At 47.3% G+C, this 18,566-nt stretch overlaps 2 protein-coding genes across 4 annotated transcripts; both read left to right on the forward strand.

The window, feature by feature from the left end:
* Window positions 1-584: 584 nt before the first annotated feature.
* dusp22b (dual specificity phosphatase 22b) lies at window positions 585-3,831 on the forward strand. 2 transcript variants are annotated; one of them, XM_029132937.3, is made up of 7 exons: window positions 590-816; window positions 1,097-1,130; window positions 1,198-1,280; window positions 1,781-1,830; window positions 2,472-2,546; window positions 3,037-3,208; window positions 3,295-3,831. In XM_029132937.3, exons 1-7 carry the CDS (start codon window positions 796-798, stop codon window positions 3,421-3,423), a joined length of 564 nt encoding a protein of 187 aa, XP_028988770.1. In that variant the 5' UTR covers window positions 590-795; the 3' UTR covers window positions 3,424-3,831. The 2 variants fall into 2 exon arrangements, with proteins under 2 accessions (XP_055359991.1, XP_028988770.1); XM_055504016.1 differs by lacking the exon at window positions 1,781-1,830 and having other exon boundaries at window positions 585-816.
* A 177-nt stretch (window positions 3,832-4,008) lies between these two features.
* On the forward strand, window positions 4,009-11,097 carry irf4a (interferon regulatory factor 4a). 2 transcript variants are annotated; one of them, XM_029132918.3, is made up of 9 exons: window positions 4,009-4,267; window positions 4,835-5,034; window positions 5,163-5,349; window positions 5,958-6,043; window positions 6,123-6,297; window positions 6,717-6,794; window positions 7,112-7,510; window positions 7,961-8,073; window positions 9,083-11,097. In XM_029132918.3, exons 1-9 carry the CDS (start codon window positions 4,258-4,260, stop codon window positions 9,230-9,232), a joined length of 1,398 nt encoding a protein of 465 aa, XP_028988751.1. In that variant the 5' UTR covers window positions 4,009-4,257; the 3' UTR covers window positions 9,233-11,097. The 2 variants fall into 2 exon arrangements, with proteins under 2 accessions (XP_028988751.1, XP_028988750.1); XM_029132917.3 differs by having other exon boundaries at window positions 4,087-5,034.
* The last annotated feature ends 7,469 nt before the right edge of the window (window positions 11,098-18,566 follow it).

The following is an 18,566-nucleotide window of genomic DNA, read 5'->3' on the forward strand; positions in this document are numbered from 1 at the left end:
AGAGCCCGCTTTGACTGGCGCTGCTGAATGTAAAGCCAGCGGAGGCCTTTGATTTTCAGCCACGTCTCAGATGCAGCCGCCGTTTCGTTTTTTTTTTTTTTTTCTCTTTGGGGTCGTTCGCTTTTCCAGATGTTTATTGCAATAGATCGTGCTGGCGTTGGGCCGCTCATTTCCATACATTTATGTGGTCAGTCACAAAGAAAGCTCTGAAGGTTCCATATGCAGCCACAGCAGCGTATGGAATCTACTCCTCCTGGTGCATTCACCACACATGGGGTGAGAGTGAGAGTGAAAGGAAAACCTCTGGGAACTTCCCTGGGAAACTGAGTCACCGAGACGATTCCATACGCTGGTGTAAAAGCGGGCGTGACATTTATCTCCAAAAAAATCTATTCACGTGCACAGTAGTCTATTCTTTATACGTACCCGTAGGGGCTCAGCTATTTTTGTCCTGCTATGTGGACTGTCAGCTGTTTTTAAACTGGTGTATTAATATTCCGGCATCACATTTAGACACAAACCTACGCCCGTGCCACTAGGCGCGTTTCGCCCTCATACTGGCCAAACTACAACTCCCAGAATTCAACACCGGGAGCTTGGACAAAAGTGCTCGGTTTCCACTTGGCCTGCAAAGTGCCGCCGTTTCCGCCGCCGCCGCTGCTGCTTCTGCGCCCGTGCAGCGGGTTCTGGGGAGAGCCGGGAAGGCGTCAAGCTGCTGCGTCAGCAGTTTCCCACGGCGAGGCTCCGCGTCGCGGCGTGTTCGCGTCTCCCGTTGTGCCGAGCGCGTCTGTCATCATGGGTAATGGCATCAACAAGGTAGGGTTTTCACTTGTTGCGGTCTCTGAGACGCCGCTAGAAAAAAAAAAGTAGTGTGTGATTATTGGATTCGTGGATTCGCCCTGTGAGTGCGGGTCGAGACGCGTCAAAGCACGTGATTGCAAAGGATGAGTATCTGTGGGAAAATGTGCGTAATTCACTTCACACATTCCGTGATTTGACATTTTAAATCATATTCCAGGGATTCTTCCAAGCTTTTGCCATGACTCAGCAGTTTTCTCAGCCGTTCGTCTACATCTAATGCCCACTGTGTCCACAGGTCCTGCCTGATTTGTACTTGGGGAATTTCAAAGGTGCGTTCAAGTGCACATTTGGTCCCGAACACGTCTATCGCTGCTGATTGCTGCTTGTTCATGGCAGATGCCAGAGACAGAGAACAGTTGGCGAGGAACAACATCACGCACATCCTGTCCATTCACGACAACCCAGGCTGCACCCTCCAGGTATGAAGCTCTCTCTCATCACGGCCGAGCCTCAAACGCTGGCGCCTGTTTAATTTCTCCTCAAATTTGAGGGAGAAGCGAATAAACAAACGACGCAGCCAGTAAACCAGTTGGTCGGGTTGCTCTCCTTCCGATTTACCGCTTCACCGGTGAGTAAACGTGAAGCAGGGGAGTTTCTTACCCATGTGATTCTTGCACAGCCGTGCCAGTCAATGTGTCAGTGTGCTGAGCTGAGTAGGTGGCTGTTCATGCCGCAGCCAGCGTGGACCATGCTGTGTTCACCACATTCTCCTAGCTTGGTGATTTCAATATAAAAGCATTTGTGGAGCTGAAGAATGAGACACGCACAAATGGGGGCAGATCAGCTGGAAACACACACGCACACACACACACACACACACACACACATACAAGCATCCGTGTGGCGTGCGGTGGTGTCTATTAACAGCTATTAAATGCATCAGTGGCGGTGACTCTTGACGGGTGGCTCTGTCCCTCAGGAGATGACCTATCTCTGCATTACGGCGGCTGACCTGCCCACACAAAACCTGTAAGTACACGCAACGTGCAGCACAACAGCAGCTCCGTGCAGAACAATGACAGGCTGGAGGAGAGGGTGGGGGGGGGGGCAGTGCATCCATCCGAGGCTGCAGCGTGTGGGCGTCTGAGGTGTTCGTTTTCTTCAAGCTAACGTGTAAATGATATGCGTTCACGGGCCCAGCGTCCAACTGCGAGCCCATCCTGCCGTAGCGCAGCTGGATCCAGCGCCCGGTGCACCGTCACATTCACGTCACCTGAAACGAACGGGCCTAAACGCGGAGCGAGGCGCGCGTGCGAAAAACGCACATGCGCGACTCGACTCTGGCCAGATTTCACGTTGGAGGCAGCAGGAAGGAAGTCTCGCAGCGCACTTCTGCAGTTTTAGCGCGGCGTCGGGTGCTGCGCCTATATTTATCCTCCCCGCCCTTTCCTCCCCTCAACACGTACGCGCTGGCTCATACATGTGGAGATGTACGCACGTGCGCGCGCACGCGTGACACGGGGAGGATGACGCCGACTGTCGTGACCGTGGGACGAGGCGGGTGCAAAAACACCTAGAGTGAATAAACAATTAGATTGGAGCTTTTCTTTCATCCTGCGGGTTTCCTGCAGCCGTGACCCATTATGACCCCGTTTGTTTCTGCTCCGCAGGACCCAGCACTTTAAACAAAGCATAATGTTCATGCACGAGTCGCGTCTGAAAGGAGAGGGCTGCCTCGTTCACTGGTGAGACCTTTTTCTCTTATGTGTTGTGTTTTTTTTTTTTTTTTCTGCCCCCGTACCTGATTCACAAGCAGCTGACGCAGGAGGCGCCGGTTGAGCTGAGGATCCACTCCGCGGCCCCGGGCGCCGTAACGCGGCCCGCGGGCCACGCCGAGCAGACAGCAGAGCCCAAAATAAGCCTGAGATCAGCCATGTGTAGCTGCTGCTGCTGCACAGAGGAGATTAAGCGATAAGCAAAAGCATATTCTTGCACTTCCCAAAACAGAGTACAGTTACGGGTCTGACCACATTGTGTTTGTGTAGTAGAGACGCTGACCACATGTTCACTGGGGGAAAGTTATATTTGGTTAGACAGAGGGTCTTCTCAGAAACACAGGGGAACAAGTTGCTGGTTAGATTTGAATTGCTTCAAGGTTTGTCTGCTGAATTATTGCCGGGGAGATTTAATGTATTCCACTTCATGATGCGCATCTGCGCTCGTCTGCCCGTGTAGTCTGGCCGGCGTGTCCCGCAGCGTCACCCTGGTGGTGGCCTACATCATGACGGTGACCGGGCTGGGCTGGCAGCAGGCGCTGGCTGCAGTGAAGGCGGCCCGGCCCTGCGCGGGGCCCAACGTGGGCTTCCAGCAGCAGCTGCAGGACTTCGAGGCCACGCAGGCCGCTGAGGTCAGAGTGCAAAGAGTTCAAGAATTCAACCCCTGGAGACGATGTCGTCGTCGTGTTACACACGTTCTGTTTTTGTGCGGTTGCAGTTCAGAAAGTGGTTCCAAATGGAATATAAAGACAACCCCTTCGACGATGAGGCGCATATACAGGACTTGCTCTCCAGGGCGTCCGAGGTCAGAGGCGGGCGACGGACACCTCCACCTGACAGCGTCTGAGCAGCTCCACTCTCTGCTTTGATTTTTTTAAATGACCAAAATGTTTTGTCGTTGTTGTTTTTGCACCGCGTGGCTTCAAGTTGTGGAAATAAAAGGGCGCGCTGCGAGGCTGTGTGCGTCGGTGGGCTGACATGTCGGAGGTGATAAGACACATTCGGTGCCGTGTTTACTGCTGTTTCCTGGTTCTCTTCCTGTTTGTCTTCTGTGCGAGGGAGGTCGTGCATGGTTGCTTCAAAAACACCCAGTGCGCCTTCAGTGTTTAAGCTGAAAAAATGTCATTGGACCTAGAGGCTTTTAGAGCAGATCTATTCCTCCACGGTCACGACCTCCTGACGCCACGCGCTGCGAGGACTGCGCCACGTTAACCACTGGGGGGCAGTAATTACAATAAAGTTCTCTAGAAATTTGTTTAATGTCGAGTTTAACTACGTGTCTTCTCCTATGAGAGGTTCCTCTTATTTATTCAGACAATCTCAGTCTTTCCGCAATAATAAAATAAGTCCTTATAGACGTTTCCATTCATCATTTATGTCAGTGGAAATTAGGTCGAACATCTAGAAAAATAACAGGTGGCGGGTATTTTGTGACGCTCCGTGCACAGGTAGTTGTTCCATTTTGCTCCCGGTGCGCGCTCGGGGCGTCACTAGAGGGATTCCCCAGCGCAGCACCGTGTGTGGGCGCACGAGTTTCACAGAAATGAGCGCGTGGTCGCCGCGCATCTCCTCTTGAACTTGGCGGAGCCCGCGAGGCTCCTCCCTTTCGGCAAATCAAGATGCGGCAACGTTTAAGAATTGGACGGAGAGCCTCAAAACAGATTTCAGCGAGGGAGCTCACATGATCAAAGGTAAGAGGCAGCGCCTTTCACACGCGGGACGGCGTTATTTGATTTATTTATTGTTATCAAAACAAAAAGTTGCTTCAGTCCGAAATAATAACTTATTTATCGATAGAAAAAATCTCACGATAAAGATTAGTCGACCTTGATAAAAGTATGCTTAGTTTCTATTTGTCGTTGTATGCGAACGACTTAAACCCTTAATCAAGTTTAATTATGGGCCACAAAGCTGGTAAAATTAAATCGAACGAACACGTGATACGTGAGCGTGAACGTGTGTTAAAGACTAATTTTAGCTGTTAGTTTTGTCTTTATTCAGGCATGTTTCCTAATGAGTCATATTGAAATACAGTTGCCTCCTTCAAATTACACATACACATTTATCTTAAATGTGGCCAAGGTGTCTAATTCAGCTTTAGGATGAAATTAATATTTTAAGTTTTAGTTGCTCAAGTCTTAAAGTACAGTCTTAAACATTATAAACATGTATGAACAAACAAGTCTTAAGCAATATAACAGCAGTGGAACCTTTTGTTGTCTATTTTACCTTTTATCTGGCCTCATTCCCTTTCGCAGTGATGAACGTGGATGAGGACAGTGGCCTGTCAGTCAGTTGCGGCAACGGCAAGCTGAGGCAGTGGCTGATCGATCAGATTGACAGCCGGAGGTATCCCGGCCTGGTGTGGGAGAATGACGACAAGTCCATCTTCAGGATCCCGTGGAAACACGCGGGCAAACAGGACTATAACCGAGAGGAGGACGCTGCGCTGTTCAAGGTCGTCCACGACACACGAACACACCTGTGCACCTGCAGCGCCGCGTTTAATACTGGTCCCAGGGGCCACGCGTCATTCTCCCCCCAATGGGTCCGTCAGCGGGGCCTCATGTTGAATTACTGTTTCAGGCATGGGCGATGTTCAAGGGGAAATACAAGGAAGGTGTGGACAAGCCGGACCCGCCGACGTGGAAGACCAGATTACGCTGTGCTCTTAATAAAAGCAATGACTTCGACGAGCTGGTGGACAGGAGCCAGCTCGACATCTCGGAGCCCTACAAAGTGTACAGAATCATCCCCGAGGGCGCCAAAAAGGGCAAGTGCACGTTACGTCCAGGCGCCCTCAGGCGCGCGGCAAGGCACGGGCTGAAAAAAAACGAGCCGCGGCTCGTTTGCATATCGCACAGGGCTTCATTTCACACTGCGTCTCACATTGTTTATAGACTACTGCCATTTCTTTTCAAGTACACATGCACCACTGCAGTTGATTCTGATGAGGCAGGAAGCACAAAGGAAGCCAAAGCATGTACCAAAAAGGCCGTAGTGGTTTTTTTTTTTTTTTTTTCTTCTGTTACTAAGTGCACGGTGCACACGACGCAGCCAGGCGACCTCCAGCCTTGCATAACGGAGTTTCTGCCCCAGCACGGCAGCTTTTGTCACAGCAGAGCAGTTATTTCGAGCGGTGCTGACACTTGGTCGTCGAACGCTGTTGCACTCGCTTTGCAAGGCAGCCTGTGAGTCAGGTTGAAAGAGCAGGACCTTGCAAGCATGTGAAGCCCAAACATACAGTATGCAGACAGAACTACTAATAGTGCACCTCACATACTGTTTATTATTGATATGTACAATAAAATAAATTAGGAAGCTGTTATTGTGGATAACAGGTAATCTAACACATGTCTATCTGATTTTGTACATTGATAGGATTGAAGATAAGCAGCATGGACGAGATGCCATCACATGTAAATGCCCTGGGCTACATAGCTCCGTACACGTCTCTGCACAACCAGGTCAGCGCCCGGCGACGCTGCTCCACCCCACAGGCGAAAAGGAAAATGCTGAACGCCCTCCTCTGTGTGCGCCCGGCAGGTTCCCGGCTACGTGGTCGCTCAGGAGCGAAGGGACTGGAGGGAGTATCCGGCCGTGGAGCAGCAGCCCCTTCCGCCGCCGCACCACCCCGGCCCGCACGCCGACCTGCAGTACGGCCAGTGCCACTACCCGTCGCCCATCAGCCGAGCTTGGCCCGGGTCGCACGCGGAAAACGGTAGGATTTAAGTTGATATTGTTTTGTGTGTGTGTGTGTTATTCAAATGATGGAACTAATTTCCATCCACAGGCACCTACAGTAGCTCTGACATCCTGTCAGGCCTTTTATCAAACGACACATCCGAGCTGAAATGAACCTGTCACCTTACTGACACAGCTGATAAGAAGCAGTAACTGTACACTCATATACTTTGTTTTAAGATTAAACGATTTCATAAGACTGCGTCAGTAATATTTATTAGTTTGATGTGTAAGGTGGTAAAAAACGCTAAAGCAAAGACAATTCTGCACGTTAAGTGAGATTTTGATTAACACAGACCGTTACTGTAACTCAACAAAACAGAACAAGGTATTTGTCAAATAAAAATAAATATGTAAAACGACTCTGACTGTGACCTACATCAATGCTTGGCGCAGGTTTCCAGCTCTCCTTCCACACCTGCCTATCAGAATCCCAGCCGCCCCTGTACACAATGGATCACTCCACCATCACAGGTGAGGCGCCGCGGCCCCGGCCGCTCTCACGCTCGCGTGCCTGACTGCCATTTGTTCTTATTAAAAACGTATTTGCATTCGCAGATAAGACGCTAGAGTTTGGTCCAAGCGCTTCCCTTTTCTGAGCAGCAGGTCACTATTGGATATATGTGTTGATTTCTCAGTGATAAGAGAGAAGTGTGCGGGAATTGTGATGCAGCTATTTAGTGCATATAGAAGAAATATAAACGACAAACAGTCCATAAAGTGCTTTTGTTTCTTTGATGAACTCTTCGCGAGGTTCGTCTGATCTTTTACTATTTACTGCTTTCTTCCAGATCTCAGCCTACACGTGTCCCTGTACTACAGAGAGTCTTTGGTGAAGGAAGTCACTATCACCAGCCCGGAAGGCTGCCGCATCACCTCTTCCTCCTCCTCTTCCCCATCGTCTTCCTCCTCTTCCTCGCCCTGCCCAGAGGACAAGTTTCACAGTGGGGCAGAGGTCGTCCTTTTCCCCTTCCCGTTCCCCGAGTCCCAGAGACAGGGCGCTGACATGCTTCCTAACATACTGGAGAAGGGCGTGCTTTTGTGGATGATGCCCGACGGGTTGTACGCCAAGCGCCTGTGCCAGGGCCGGGTGTACTGGGAAGGCCCTCTGGCTCCGTACATGGATAAACCCAACAAACTGGAGAAGGAGCAGCCAAGCAAGTTGTTCGACACCCAGCAGTTCCTCATCGGTAAGCAGCAAATCTCATAATACTGCCTTTCTTTTGTTCAGTCTGGCTTGGACCGGCTAGCGGAGTTTAAGTGAGGCGGGCCGCTAGCTTGGATTCAATTGGGCGACCGATGATTAGAATGAGCAGAATGTTCCAGTAATTGTGGTGATGGAGGTTGTCTTAATGATTAGTCCCGTGATGGTGTTGATGATAGTGATGAAAGGAGAGTCTGCCGGTCCTTTTACCTGGGCAAGTCCCTCTTCATGCCACATTCTCCGCAGGGGGCCAAAGTGTGTGGAGTCCCCACCCACCTGCTGTGGTCCACCACACAGCAAGACAGGCAACGTTCTTCATTAGGAGTTTCCAGACACTGCCTTTTACTGTTAATTACCTGTTGCCTACTGTATGTGTTAAATAAGGAATTTTACTGGGTGTGATAATTAAATGGTTGGACTTTTTGTCTTCTTTTAGAGCTTCAAGACTTTGCCCACAATGGTCGACATCTTCCGAGACACCAGGTGGTGCTGTGTTTTGGAGACGAGTATCCTGATCCCCAGCGTCCGAGGAAGTTGATCACAGCCCAGGTACAAAACGTATCACGGCCACGGAAAAACGTCTTGAAAGATAAATATTGCTATAATTATCTCTGCAATACAAAGGTATGGCTAATTAGAGAACTCACTGATCTCACATGTGATGAAATTCACAATAAGACCTGAAACGGACCTGTGTTGCGTTACAGAAATAGTGTCACATTTGCAAGTCCCCGCGTGTCTAAATGTGTCTTTACACAACGTCACAAAAAGCCAAAAAATAACCTCAACTGAGTTTGCTCTGCTGTGGATTGAGCCCAGAGGGATTTATAACAGAGCCACATTCTTACGTTGTCTGGAGTGGACATCTGTCTGGAGGTCAGTCACTGGCTTCTCTATTGGGATCAGGCGTGAGCTCTGACAGGACTAGTCCAAATGAACAACTTCAGCTGTCAGACGGCGCCTGACGCCTGGAAAACGGTCCTTACACTGATCCCTATTGTCTCCATTCGTGAGTGATGTGTTTTAACTGCGCTTTTCACTCATTTGGTTAAATAGACGTGAAAGGAAAGGAAAGACAACAGTGTCACTACAGTCCTCTGCTTTCTGCTTGAATGTGTGGCTGAAGATCACATTTTCTGACCAGCTCTTTCACAAAACCATCATCAGGCTCCTTACATAGTTCAGGTCAAGCTTCACAGAAGGACTCAAGTCTCAAATCCCCTTTACAAAGCGCAGTGTGACGGTGGGGAAGAGAAAACGCCTTTATAAGAAGCAGAAGCAGGTTCAGGGTAGGCGGCCATTTGCCTCCACCACAACAGCCCGCTGTGACGATGGCTGCCTTAATGCTCATGGCGGCCTCACGTGTACTTGTGTATATGTTTTCCTAGTTTTTGTGCCATTGTAGAACATAATTGCTGCTTGTTTATTCTAGATGACGCTGTAGCCAAATACATTTCAAACTGGAAACCAATTGAATAAACTAAACGGGGCCCATTAGGATGATGTGAATTACTGGTTCAGGCGTATTAATTAATACCTAGCTATACCTGCATTTTAGGTGGAGCCAGCGTTTGCTAGGAAGCTGATCAACTATTACCAGCAGAACAATGGCCCCTACCTGCGGGCCTACGATCACATCCAGGACCCCAACACGTCGCTGGCGGTCGACTACCCCCCGCAGAGAGCCCTGCAGCACATTCAGGACTGACCAGCATGCACGGGAGCTGCACGTCCACAGAAAGGCAGCGCGGCGCTCAGACCGTAGACGGTGCCGCTGTGAACGACGAACGCTGTCACGTTACGAAGGGGTAGCGATGGGGAAGACCCTGTCGTTTTCACTTGCACACCTATGCCTTGTCGTCTTTGTGTCTGTGTCTGTGGAGTGATGTGTGTGTGTGTGTGTGTGTGTGTTTTTTTTATTATTGTGACAGTGTGAAGGATGCGGTTTGAGGGCGGGGGTTTAGGGGGAGCGGAGGGCGACTGAGTCAGGAAGTACTAGCACAGGTGCACAGGAAGAATGTCCCCCAGCACGAGCGCTGGTACGTCGAGGGGATGGAGCCGAGCATGAATGAAGACTCGTTGCTTTGTCGCCTTATTATTGTCAAGACAATCACAGACTTTCCCTTTCGAGCTACTTCTGCTACTGCTGCGGTTCTGGTGCGGCGTGTCGCTCGGCGTGCAAAACAACATTACTCTAGCGGAGGAAATGAACTGTCAACAGTGTTAGCGCCGCAGAGCTACTTCTATTCAATTGTGTAAAATTGCTTATTTGTGTGATTTGCAGCTAAATTATAAAACTCAGTCCCGATAATCAAAACAATTGGTGTTTTTAGCGCATGCTAGCAGTTTACAGTACTGCAGTCAGCTAATGGTTGATCATTTTTTATTTTACCATGTGTTTACAATAACATCCTATACGTACTGTAATTCCATTCAGTGCCTACAGCTGTGAGGACCAGTGGCTTATTGGTGGAGGTTCAGCACTAACACTGTGCTTCGCTAATTCACTGTTGCTCAAAGCCTCTCGTCCTGCTTTGACCTACCACTCGCTGTCTGTCGTCACGAGAGACTGGCCATAAAAGCCTCGACCCGATAGACCGTAGGAGCTTAAGCGGAAGGATCACACTCATCCTGTAACTTGCAGGGAAACTGTACCTGTTCCTCTTCACCTGAAACTAGAGGCCCCGCGAATGGGAAGGAAAACTACCTTCGCGGTGTGCGCGCGGGCTGAGCCAGGGAAGGGCTTCTCGGTTCCCATGCCCGAGAGACGCCGCTGAGGCTCGCTGGACGGGATGCCGGTCCAGGAGGCGCGCCCCCCTGCAGCGCACTGGGTTCACCGTGTAACATAAGATACGAAAACCAAGGCGACGGAGACAATTCCTCCCGATGCTGGAGTCCTAAGGCTGGTGCTGCAGTGGGATGGATGAGGACTGCCGTTGTGTTCTTCTTCTGTGGTCCAGAGTTTCGATCTGTACATGTACTTCCTTCGCGCTGAAACCACATCACTTTCACAATGCCTGACCAAAATCACAGGCAGGAATGCCGTGTGTCTTTTTTCTGCTCCAACGCCTCCCCGTGCCTCCCTGATTCATCATCGAGTGCAGTTTTACTTCACCCTCTGACATTTGACTCAGTCTAAATCAAATCCTTATAGTAAACATGCTGTTTGGTGTGTGTGTGTGTGTGTGTGTGTGTGTGTGTGTGTGTGTGTGTGTGTGTGTGTGTGTGTGTGTGTGTGTGTGTGTGTGTGTGTAGGTGGCCGCACAGTCGCGCTATTACGGTTATCAGAAATTGACATTTATGGACTCGGGATAAAACAAGTGACTCCCCCACCTACGTACGACATCAGTGACTCAGACACAGACACTCATCTATTTCACATTACAGTTACAGTTAAACCTTTAGAGCAGGCGGGAGAGGAAATCACAAAATAAATGTGTTTCATAAATTGTGGTTGTAGCATTTTCATACAGAGCAATACCAATAACAAGAGATGAATATGGAGATTGTGTAATGTGAAACTGCCACATGAAGAGATGATTTACTTTTGAAATAAACCTAAAGAGTCTTTTACTCGTGTCTGACGCGCCGCTTTATGTTTGAGAGAGGAAATAACAGAAAATCACATTTGGCTTGAAAAGCGCATTCGCGCGCTCGCCGTGGTGTTTCCCCCTTTGCAGGAAGCCACATCATTTGTAGTCAGGCTTCGGCGTTTTTCCGTCCACACGAGCCGTTAACTCCGAATGACATAGTCTGAGCCCTGCTCCCGACAGCTCAGACGGCCCGACATCCCCAGCATGACTGAGAAAGGCTTAGAAAGAAATGAAACCACCAACACAGTCACTTTCTCTAAATAAAGTGATTGTGTTGGCCTGATATTGACTCAGTGACTATGAATGCACCCACTGATTGGATATATAATGCTGTTTGTCATCATGGAGGGGAAGGTAACATAATGTGTAATCACAATCTCTGCAAAACTGTATTTTGTGTGTTGGGAAAACCCTTTAATGCGATGCCTGCTCCTCACATTATCCGATGTCTTCACTGTAATTATATCAGCGTTAGGACTGATCACAGGTACAGTCACATGCAATTCAGTCATTTCAATTTTTGCTTCTCATTTATCTGTTTTTCACATGTTAAAAATACTCCAAGGACCTGAGGGAGATACAAATCTTGTTCCAGGCAAAACGATTCTCTACTTTTTGCTGACATCTGCTGGTTGGTGAATCTGCAGCTTCTTTTCTAGACAAGTTCCAGTTATAGCGACATGGTGTCACAAGATACCAATCCTCCGGTTAATGCTGTGCAGCACTGTGGGGTAAAAAGACAGACGTGGTGATACGCTATATCCAGCTGGAGCTGCCGGACATAAAAGGGTGAAGAGCAAAGCTGGCAGGGAACATATACAATGGTTTTATTAAACGTGGTAATAAAAATGAAATCAGTATCCCATGGTTTTGATGCTAGTTCGTCATCTGTTGATCTCCTGATTGGATCACGTTACAGCAGCAAGTTCTAGGAGCAAATACTAAATGACATTCTTGAAAGATAATTAATCACCATTCAACTTGTGTATTATGATAATGAGCCATTAAATCAACTCTCCGGATATGACCCTCGAGCGGCATGAGAATTGCTCCCCGTTAACAGTAAATAAAATCTTTATCGTCCCAATTAATCAGCCTGGATTGTTTTCAGACGTCTGTGTTTATCTGAGACCCTTGAGATAACAATGTACTCGACCCAGTACAATATGATGGCAGGAAAGCAATAACAGTGGTCGGATAGGGAGCAGCAGAGTAGTGGAAAACAATCAGATGACTGAGGACAAGGGCCGGACTGCCTGTTTAGTTTGATTGGCAACGTACGGAGCAGATAAAGGATGCGGCGCTTAATTGTGAGTAGGACGTAAAACACATAGAAAGTGGCGTTTTCTGCAGTGTTACCAACGGCCAGCAGGGGGCGATGTATCATTGGCCGCTGGCTGAGAAGGGGAAAGTGTGAGCCGTCAGTGTCACGCTTTTATGGTTGAGCTGCAGTTACTCGTGCACTTCCAGGCGCTTTGACCCGTCCTAAAGCTCCTCACGGCGCCGATACACTCACACAAAAGTCACTGCCCTAATTTATTTTCGCTCTTTTGCTCGTGAACAGAATCACTTTGCTGCGCGCGAAGTGACACGCGCTGACGGACGGAGGCGCTCGGAGCGGCAGCTCGTGGGCCGCGTTGCGTGAGAGGGACTGTTCTCAGACTCTGTGTGGTCTGGGTGTGTGGTCTCCAGCTGAGGAGGAGGACGGGGGAGCCCTCTTAGCGCGCGCGCGTGTGTGTGTGTGTGTGTGTGTTTGTGTGTGTGTGTGTTTACTTTATCCAGAGCCACGTCCAGGCCTTCTGTAGCGACGGCTTGACTAGAAAGCTCTGCCTTCCGCCACTCAGCAGCTCCGCTCAAATAGATAAACATACACTGCCACCACTCTGACACGGCTCATCTAGGGATCTTTTTCGTTCACGTGTACTTATGGGACCTGAGAGAGACCTTTGGTTTGAAGGGTCTTTGTCTGGTGCGTGATTTCACACACTGTGGCCTTGTGTCGGGTCTCCCTCCGTCCTACGCTTTGACATCCGCATAGAATATATGCTAAGTTTGGCATTGAGATATTCCCTTCTGTGTCTCCCATTTAGTTTTTTCATTGTGTGAATCCTGTTTATGACTTGATATGAGTAGGAGATTTGACCTCAGACGACCTTTGTCGCCCCCCTTCGTGCCTACGTACACATGTTCCACCTCTGGACCGATCCACGCTCTTCTCCCTCTCCCACAGCGATCTCAGGGGAGCGCTGTGTAATGCGGCCCTGCCGAGAGTGCGCCATGAAAATATAAATACAACCTCACCACATTTCAACCATGTAAATAAACAGGGCCACCCAAATTTCCAATTAGAGCTGGTGTGGAAGGAAGGAAATGGGTTCGCCGAGACGCGGCCACGCCCACTTCCCCGGCTGCACTGGAGGAAAAGGGTCCGGGTCTGGGTCCGGGTCCGGGTCGGGACAGTAGCAGTGCAGACACAGTGACTGCGGCCCAGTCCGGTCCACGCTGGTTCTCCCAATCCGCCTCCAGCGCCGCTCTGCTACTCTGTGTTGCCACGTAAGGATGAGACTTACAGATATGGGCATGGAGCGAAAACACAGGATCTGAAACCTGTATCAGCCAACTCATCATAAGCTTAGCTAATATGTCAGAATTCTAGGGTTAGTCGCGTCTGCCTCCGAAAAATTTCATTTTGAGAAAGCGATCCTTACATCAACTTGCCCTATCACTCCCATCGCCGTTATCAGGCAATTCCTATCTGGCTGAAATGAGGCATTCGTGTATTCCGTGTTCTCCTGGAACAGCTACGCGCCGTTATTACGCAGTTAAGCCCCGAGACCACCCAGGAGCCTGGGTCCAGTTGAGCGAGACAGAGATTGGGCTCGTGTTGTGATAAGGGAGTGATGGGGCTTCGATAGTGTAGCAGGTCTCCCAAGATAGCTGTGTGATCAGAGCCCGGTGGGCTCGGTCCACCGCATGGACAGGTTCAGCTCTGGTCAGCTGGTAATTACCCAGAGTCCCTTTCTCCCCAGATGTTGGTCTACTGCAATTAACAAACATGTCCTCCCTGTGTACTGTACATCCCCATGCAGAAGAGCTAGATGGCATCTTCCCTCCTCCGTCCATCAGCCATCGTTCGGTGTTTATGTTCGACTGGGCTCCGGCTGCAGCGTCGCTTCGCTCGCGGGCTCACACAGGAAGCAGGCAGCATAAACACAGGGCTCAGGCCCTGAGTCAGGACTGCAGAAGCCCAGTGTAAACAGACCGAGACTCCGACTGCTCATTTTGAGAACGACAGAACGACGTCTAATTCTGACGAGTGGCAGATGCACGAGCGTTGAATGAGATTTGTGCTGCTATTTCCCGATTTATCAGACACCACAGTCCAAAATTCTGGTCTATTTATTTAGTATATGTTCTATAAAATTTTCTTTACAAAGGTGACCAATCCAATAATTTATTGTTTAATCATTTTTATTTTTAAACAGACCTTCAATTTTGTTATAATGACAAGCAATGACAAAGCATGATATCGTCCCCGGCCTCCATTGAACAGTCCTGTTACTAGCTGCTTTATCAGCTTCTTGAATTCAGGTAACTACACTTTATTTCATGCACGTATTATTTCTGAATGCACAGGTAAAGGAAAGGTCACAGCTTTCACATGTCATGGAACATTCAAAGTCTTAAACAGTGAGTCCATCAAGCCTCTTACTTGCCATGTTCCACAGTTTAGGATTCAGAATGTGAGGAAACACAATAAGGCAGCATTCGGTCCTAAGTGCACCGGAGCAATTACATTCTTTGAGGTGTAAAATGAAAAGGCCACAGTGGAAACTTACACTAATATTGACCTTCCATTAAACCAGACTTAAAGCTTTCTGTCCTGCTTACATGGTAAGACCTCGGCGATCTCGCTGGGGAATGTATTTTTACCAGCAGCCTGGAGGTTTTAACAACCTCGGTCAGAACAACAGCAGCAGGGAAACACCTCGCTGCTGGATTAAGTGGCCCAGGGAACATCGGCGGGGACAGCGCTGAGGCGCTCAACTAGAGAATATTCATTCGCTGTGTTTTAGTAGAGATTAGTCACAAGTTGCTACGTCAATATAAGATGAATGGAGCTCTTGTGTGCATTAACAGCGTCTAAATCCTGGGGTTCGAGAAGCTTTTACTTCTCAGACTGCTTTTCTCCTTCGTGCTTCTCACTGCAGCTACTGAAGGCAGCAGAATTACACTTTGTGTGAAGTAGGAAGTGTAATGTTAAAATAGAACTAATTTAATATATGTACGTATTTGTAGGACAGAGCCCATGTTTTGCTTACTCTCCTTAACAAAATAAACCATTTTTTTCATGGTTGAGGTGTAAATGTTATTGCTCTTTGCATTTGAATTGGAAGACAAAACTAAACAAGCTTGTTGTTTATTTCCATCATAGTTCATAGAATAACAGCATAGAATATAGTTTAGAGTAACAGAATTATTGTCCATATTTTTATCTCTCTCTCTCAAGTTGACGTCTAATATTAAATATCAGATTTCAGAGATCTTTACCAATGATTACAATTTAGCAGCAGATAACTTTGAAACTTTTGGAAACATTGTAAAGATTTATATAATATTTATTTTAATAAAGATTTAGTAGGCATCAATTGCTACTGTATTATTTAATTAATACAGACCACATAGTAAAACATGCAACAATTTAGATCCCACAGAAATTGGTCCCGCAGAGGCTCAGTGTCTAGTTGCGCCCAGCAGGGGGCATAGTTGAACACACAGCTCAGGCTATTTTAATTTTTTAAACGACATTTGCCACACTCCATATCAACAGTTCACTGAAAAGGTGCAGGACTTCCACGCACTAGAATGGCATACTGGGAATTACCTTAACAACACGCCTACACGGAAGGAGGCATTGTGGTGGCGTTACTTCTAAGTAGAACGTGTGTCTGAATAACAGCTGAGACGGACAGACACACAAAACATGTGCACAAAATAGAGGATGTTTATCAGTACAAACAACTGCAACCGAAAGAACTGGTGAATGCTATCATCCAACAGCTGATTGGAAGGAGCTGCCCTCTGTACACCTTCCCCACCCACCTCATTTTCCAAGAAAGCAGTGGTGGTACTGTGCGTATGGCGACAAAACGCCTGTGAAAATTATTAAAGTTTAGTGTGAAACTAACAACAATGTATCTTATTTACGGCTCCGGTGATGAAAAACTGTTTTTCTAACTTCTGTGTTTTTTTCTTAAACTGGCTTTAACAAATAAAAAAGGTGAACAGATTATACATTAGTTATTAACTGGCCTCCTTCAACAAGTAGAATATTATCTACATTGTGTAACAAGCAAAGTTTAAATAACACACCCTCATTCTAAATATAAGCAAAGGCAATGAAATTTCATAATAAAGTCTTATATTCCCCTACTGTTTGGCTTCTCCCGCTGCATCTGTCTACCTGCCATTTATTCTAACCCGACAAAATAAACAACTGCTTGCTCAACATGATGATTGCTGGTTAATGATCATTTATCATGTGGCTAACGCAGCCGGGCGAGGACAATGCCGCTCAGCGGGTCACAAAAGGAAGCAGGGAGGCTATCCATCACTTTATCAAGCGTGTGTGTGACAACTGGGAGTGTTACTTTTGCACTGAATGGCTCCATATCATTATTACTATCTGCTCACTGATGGGAACATTATTAAAGGACTGATACCACTACGTTTCCTTACAGTCATTTACAACGAGAAAGGACAGATAAAGTCATTTTCCATATGTAAAAATTTGTCCAAGTCAGTGCCACATTTTTCTTTATTTGTCCAAATTCTTCATCTTGAAAGTGAGACAACGATTAGACTTCAACTCTAGAGGGCTCTGTAGTGAGAGGTGGAAGCCGCTGCTGAGCCTCTGTAGCGTGACTGAGCACAACACAGCTGTCAGGAGGTGTGGAAAGGCCTCTCTGCTGCTCAGCTGTGAAAACAGTTACCATGAAGTACACTAAGGTAATAAATTCTGTTAGTTTTTATGTTGATGAATAAACATTGGCAGTCGGTCTTTCAGAAATATTGATATGATTTATTAACTTAATTAATGACTTTTATTGTCCTCCCTGTGTTATCTAATACAACATGACATGTAATAAAGTGAGTCAGACATGATTATAAATTAGAGAACTGCAGTTTGTTGAATGTGTAAAAATCTAAATTAGTTAAAAAAATCCAGATTTGAGCGATAAAAAAAATACAGGGACAAAACCGGTGACAGCTTAAGTATAAAGATAAATATAAAGTATTTTTGCAGCAACAACAACAAAGCCTGTAATTACTAATATAAGCTTTTTGCTCTCTAAACTTTCTAACTGTTGTTATTTAAGATGATGGAAAAGCATTTTTTTTAAAATGCCTTAAATGTAATCAGGACATAACCATCTACAGTTGCATTATATAAGGGGCATATTCTTCACCGTGCATTGTTGCAAAGTGTAAGATGACTCCTGATTTACTTGACAGTATCAGATGCACTTGGAGTGGAGTTTAACCAAAGATGATTAATCATCCAATCTGAGACAGGTAGGCTGACATTATAATGAAAGCAGAGGAGGAGGCCATCATGTATCACATGTCTTTAACCTGCCATTTTATCTCAGTTCTCACAAAACCTACAGTGAAAGTGTCTTTAATAGGACCAGACTTACTGTAGGCTGGTCTCCTCATGCAAAATAGTACATTTTGTGTCTACTATGTCTCATTCCTCTACAGTTTAGCTTTGGAACAACAAAACGCACAAATAGGCCTGTTTGGGCTGATTTCAGACTTCCAGAACCTCATCCTTCACCAAGGACAAAAATAAAATCCCAGGGTCGCAGTGGGACTGTCTTTGTTCTTCTTTGTATACAGGTTGTGGCGCATAGATGGAGTTTTATTGTTAGGTGACCTCTAGTGGCTGGTGCTACTGTGCCAGACTGTGCAACGACAACAATCTTGACTCAATCCACGAATTCCCTGAACCTTAACATGTTGTTTTGCAGCTAACACTAACAACAGCGAGACAGTTTCATACCTCAGCCTACGCCATCACCAGTACATGCTGTGTTTATTGTCATAACCGCGATGACAGCGATCAGCAGACCTGCATGAATGCCTTCAAATAATAAGAAGAAGCCCAGAAGAATCCCGAGTGGCATCGACCTCGTCTGGGCCGTCTGATGGGGACTGGTTCGGTTTCTGCTGTCGTCTGCCTCAGGATCAGAGTCTATCAATACTCAGCGTCAGAGGCAGGTTTGTTTATATCTTTAAGCCCACATCGCGTGCCAGATGGGAGTCACCCACGTCAACGCCGAACCCAAAACATAGAATTCCCTTCTATAGAGACATTAGTCATTGCTGTTTACTATAGGCACTGTTTGTGTCATTACGCTGTGTCTTACTCATCAGTTAGGTTAT

This window comes from Betta splendens, chromosome 17 (genome assembly GCF_900634795.4).
Source record: "Betta splendens chromosome 17, fBetSpl5.4, whole genome shotgun sequence".
Lineage (NCBI taxonomy): Eukaryota > Metazoa > Chordata > Actinopteri > Anabantiformes > Osphronemidae > Betta > Betta splendens.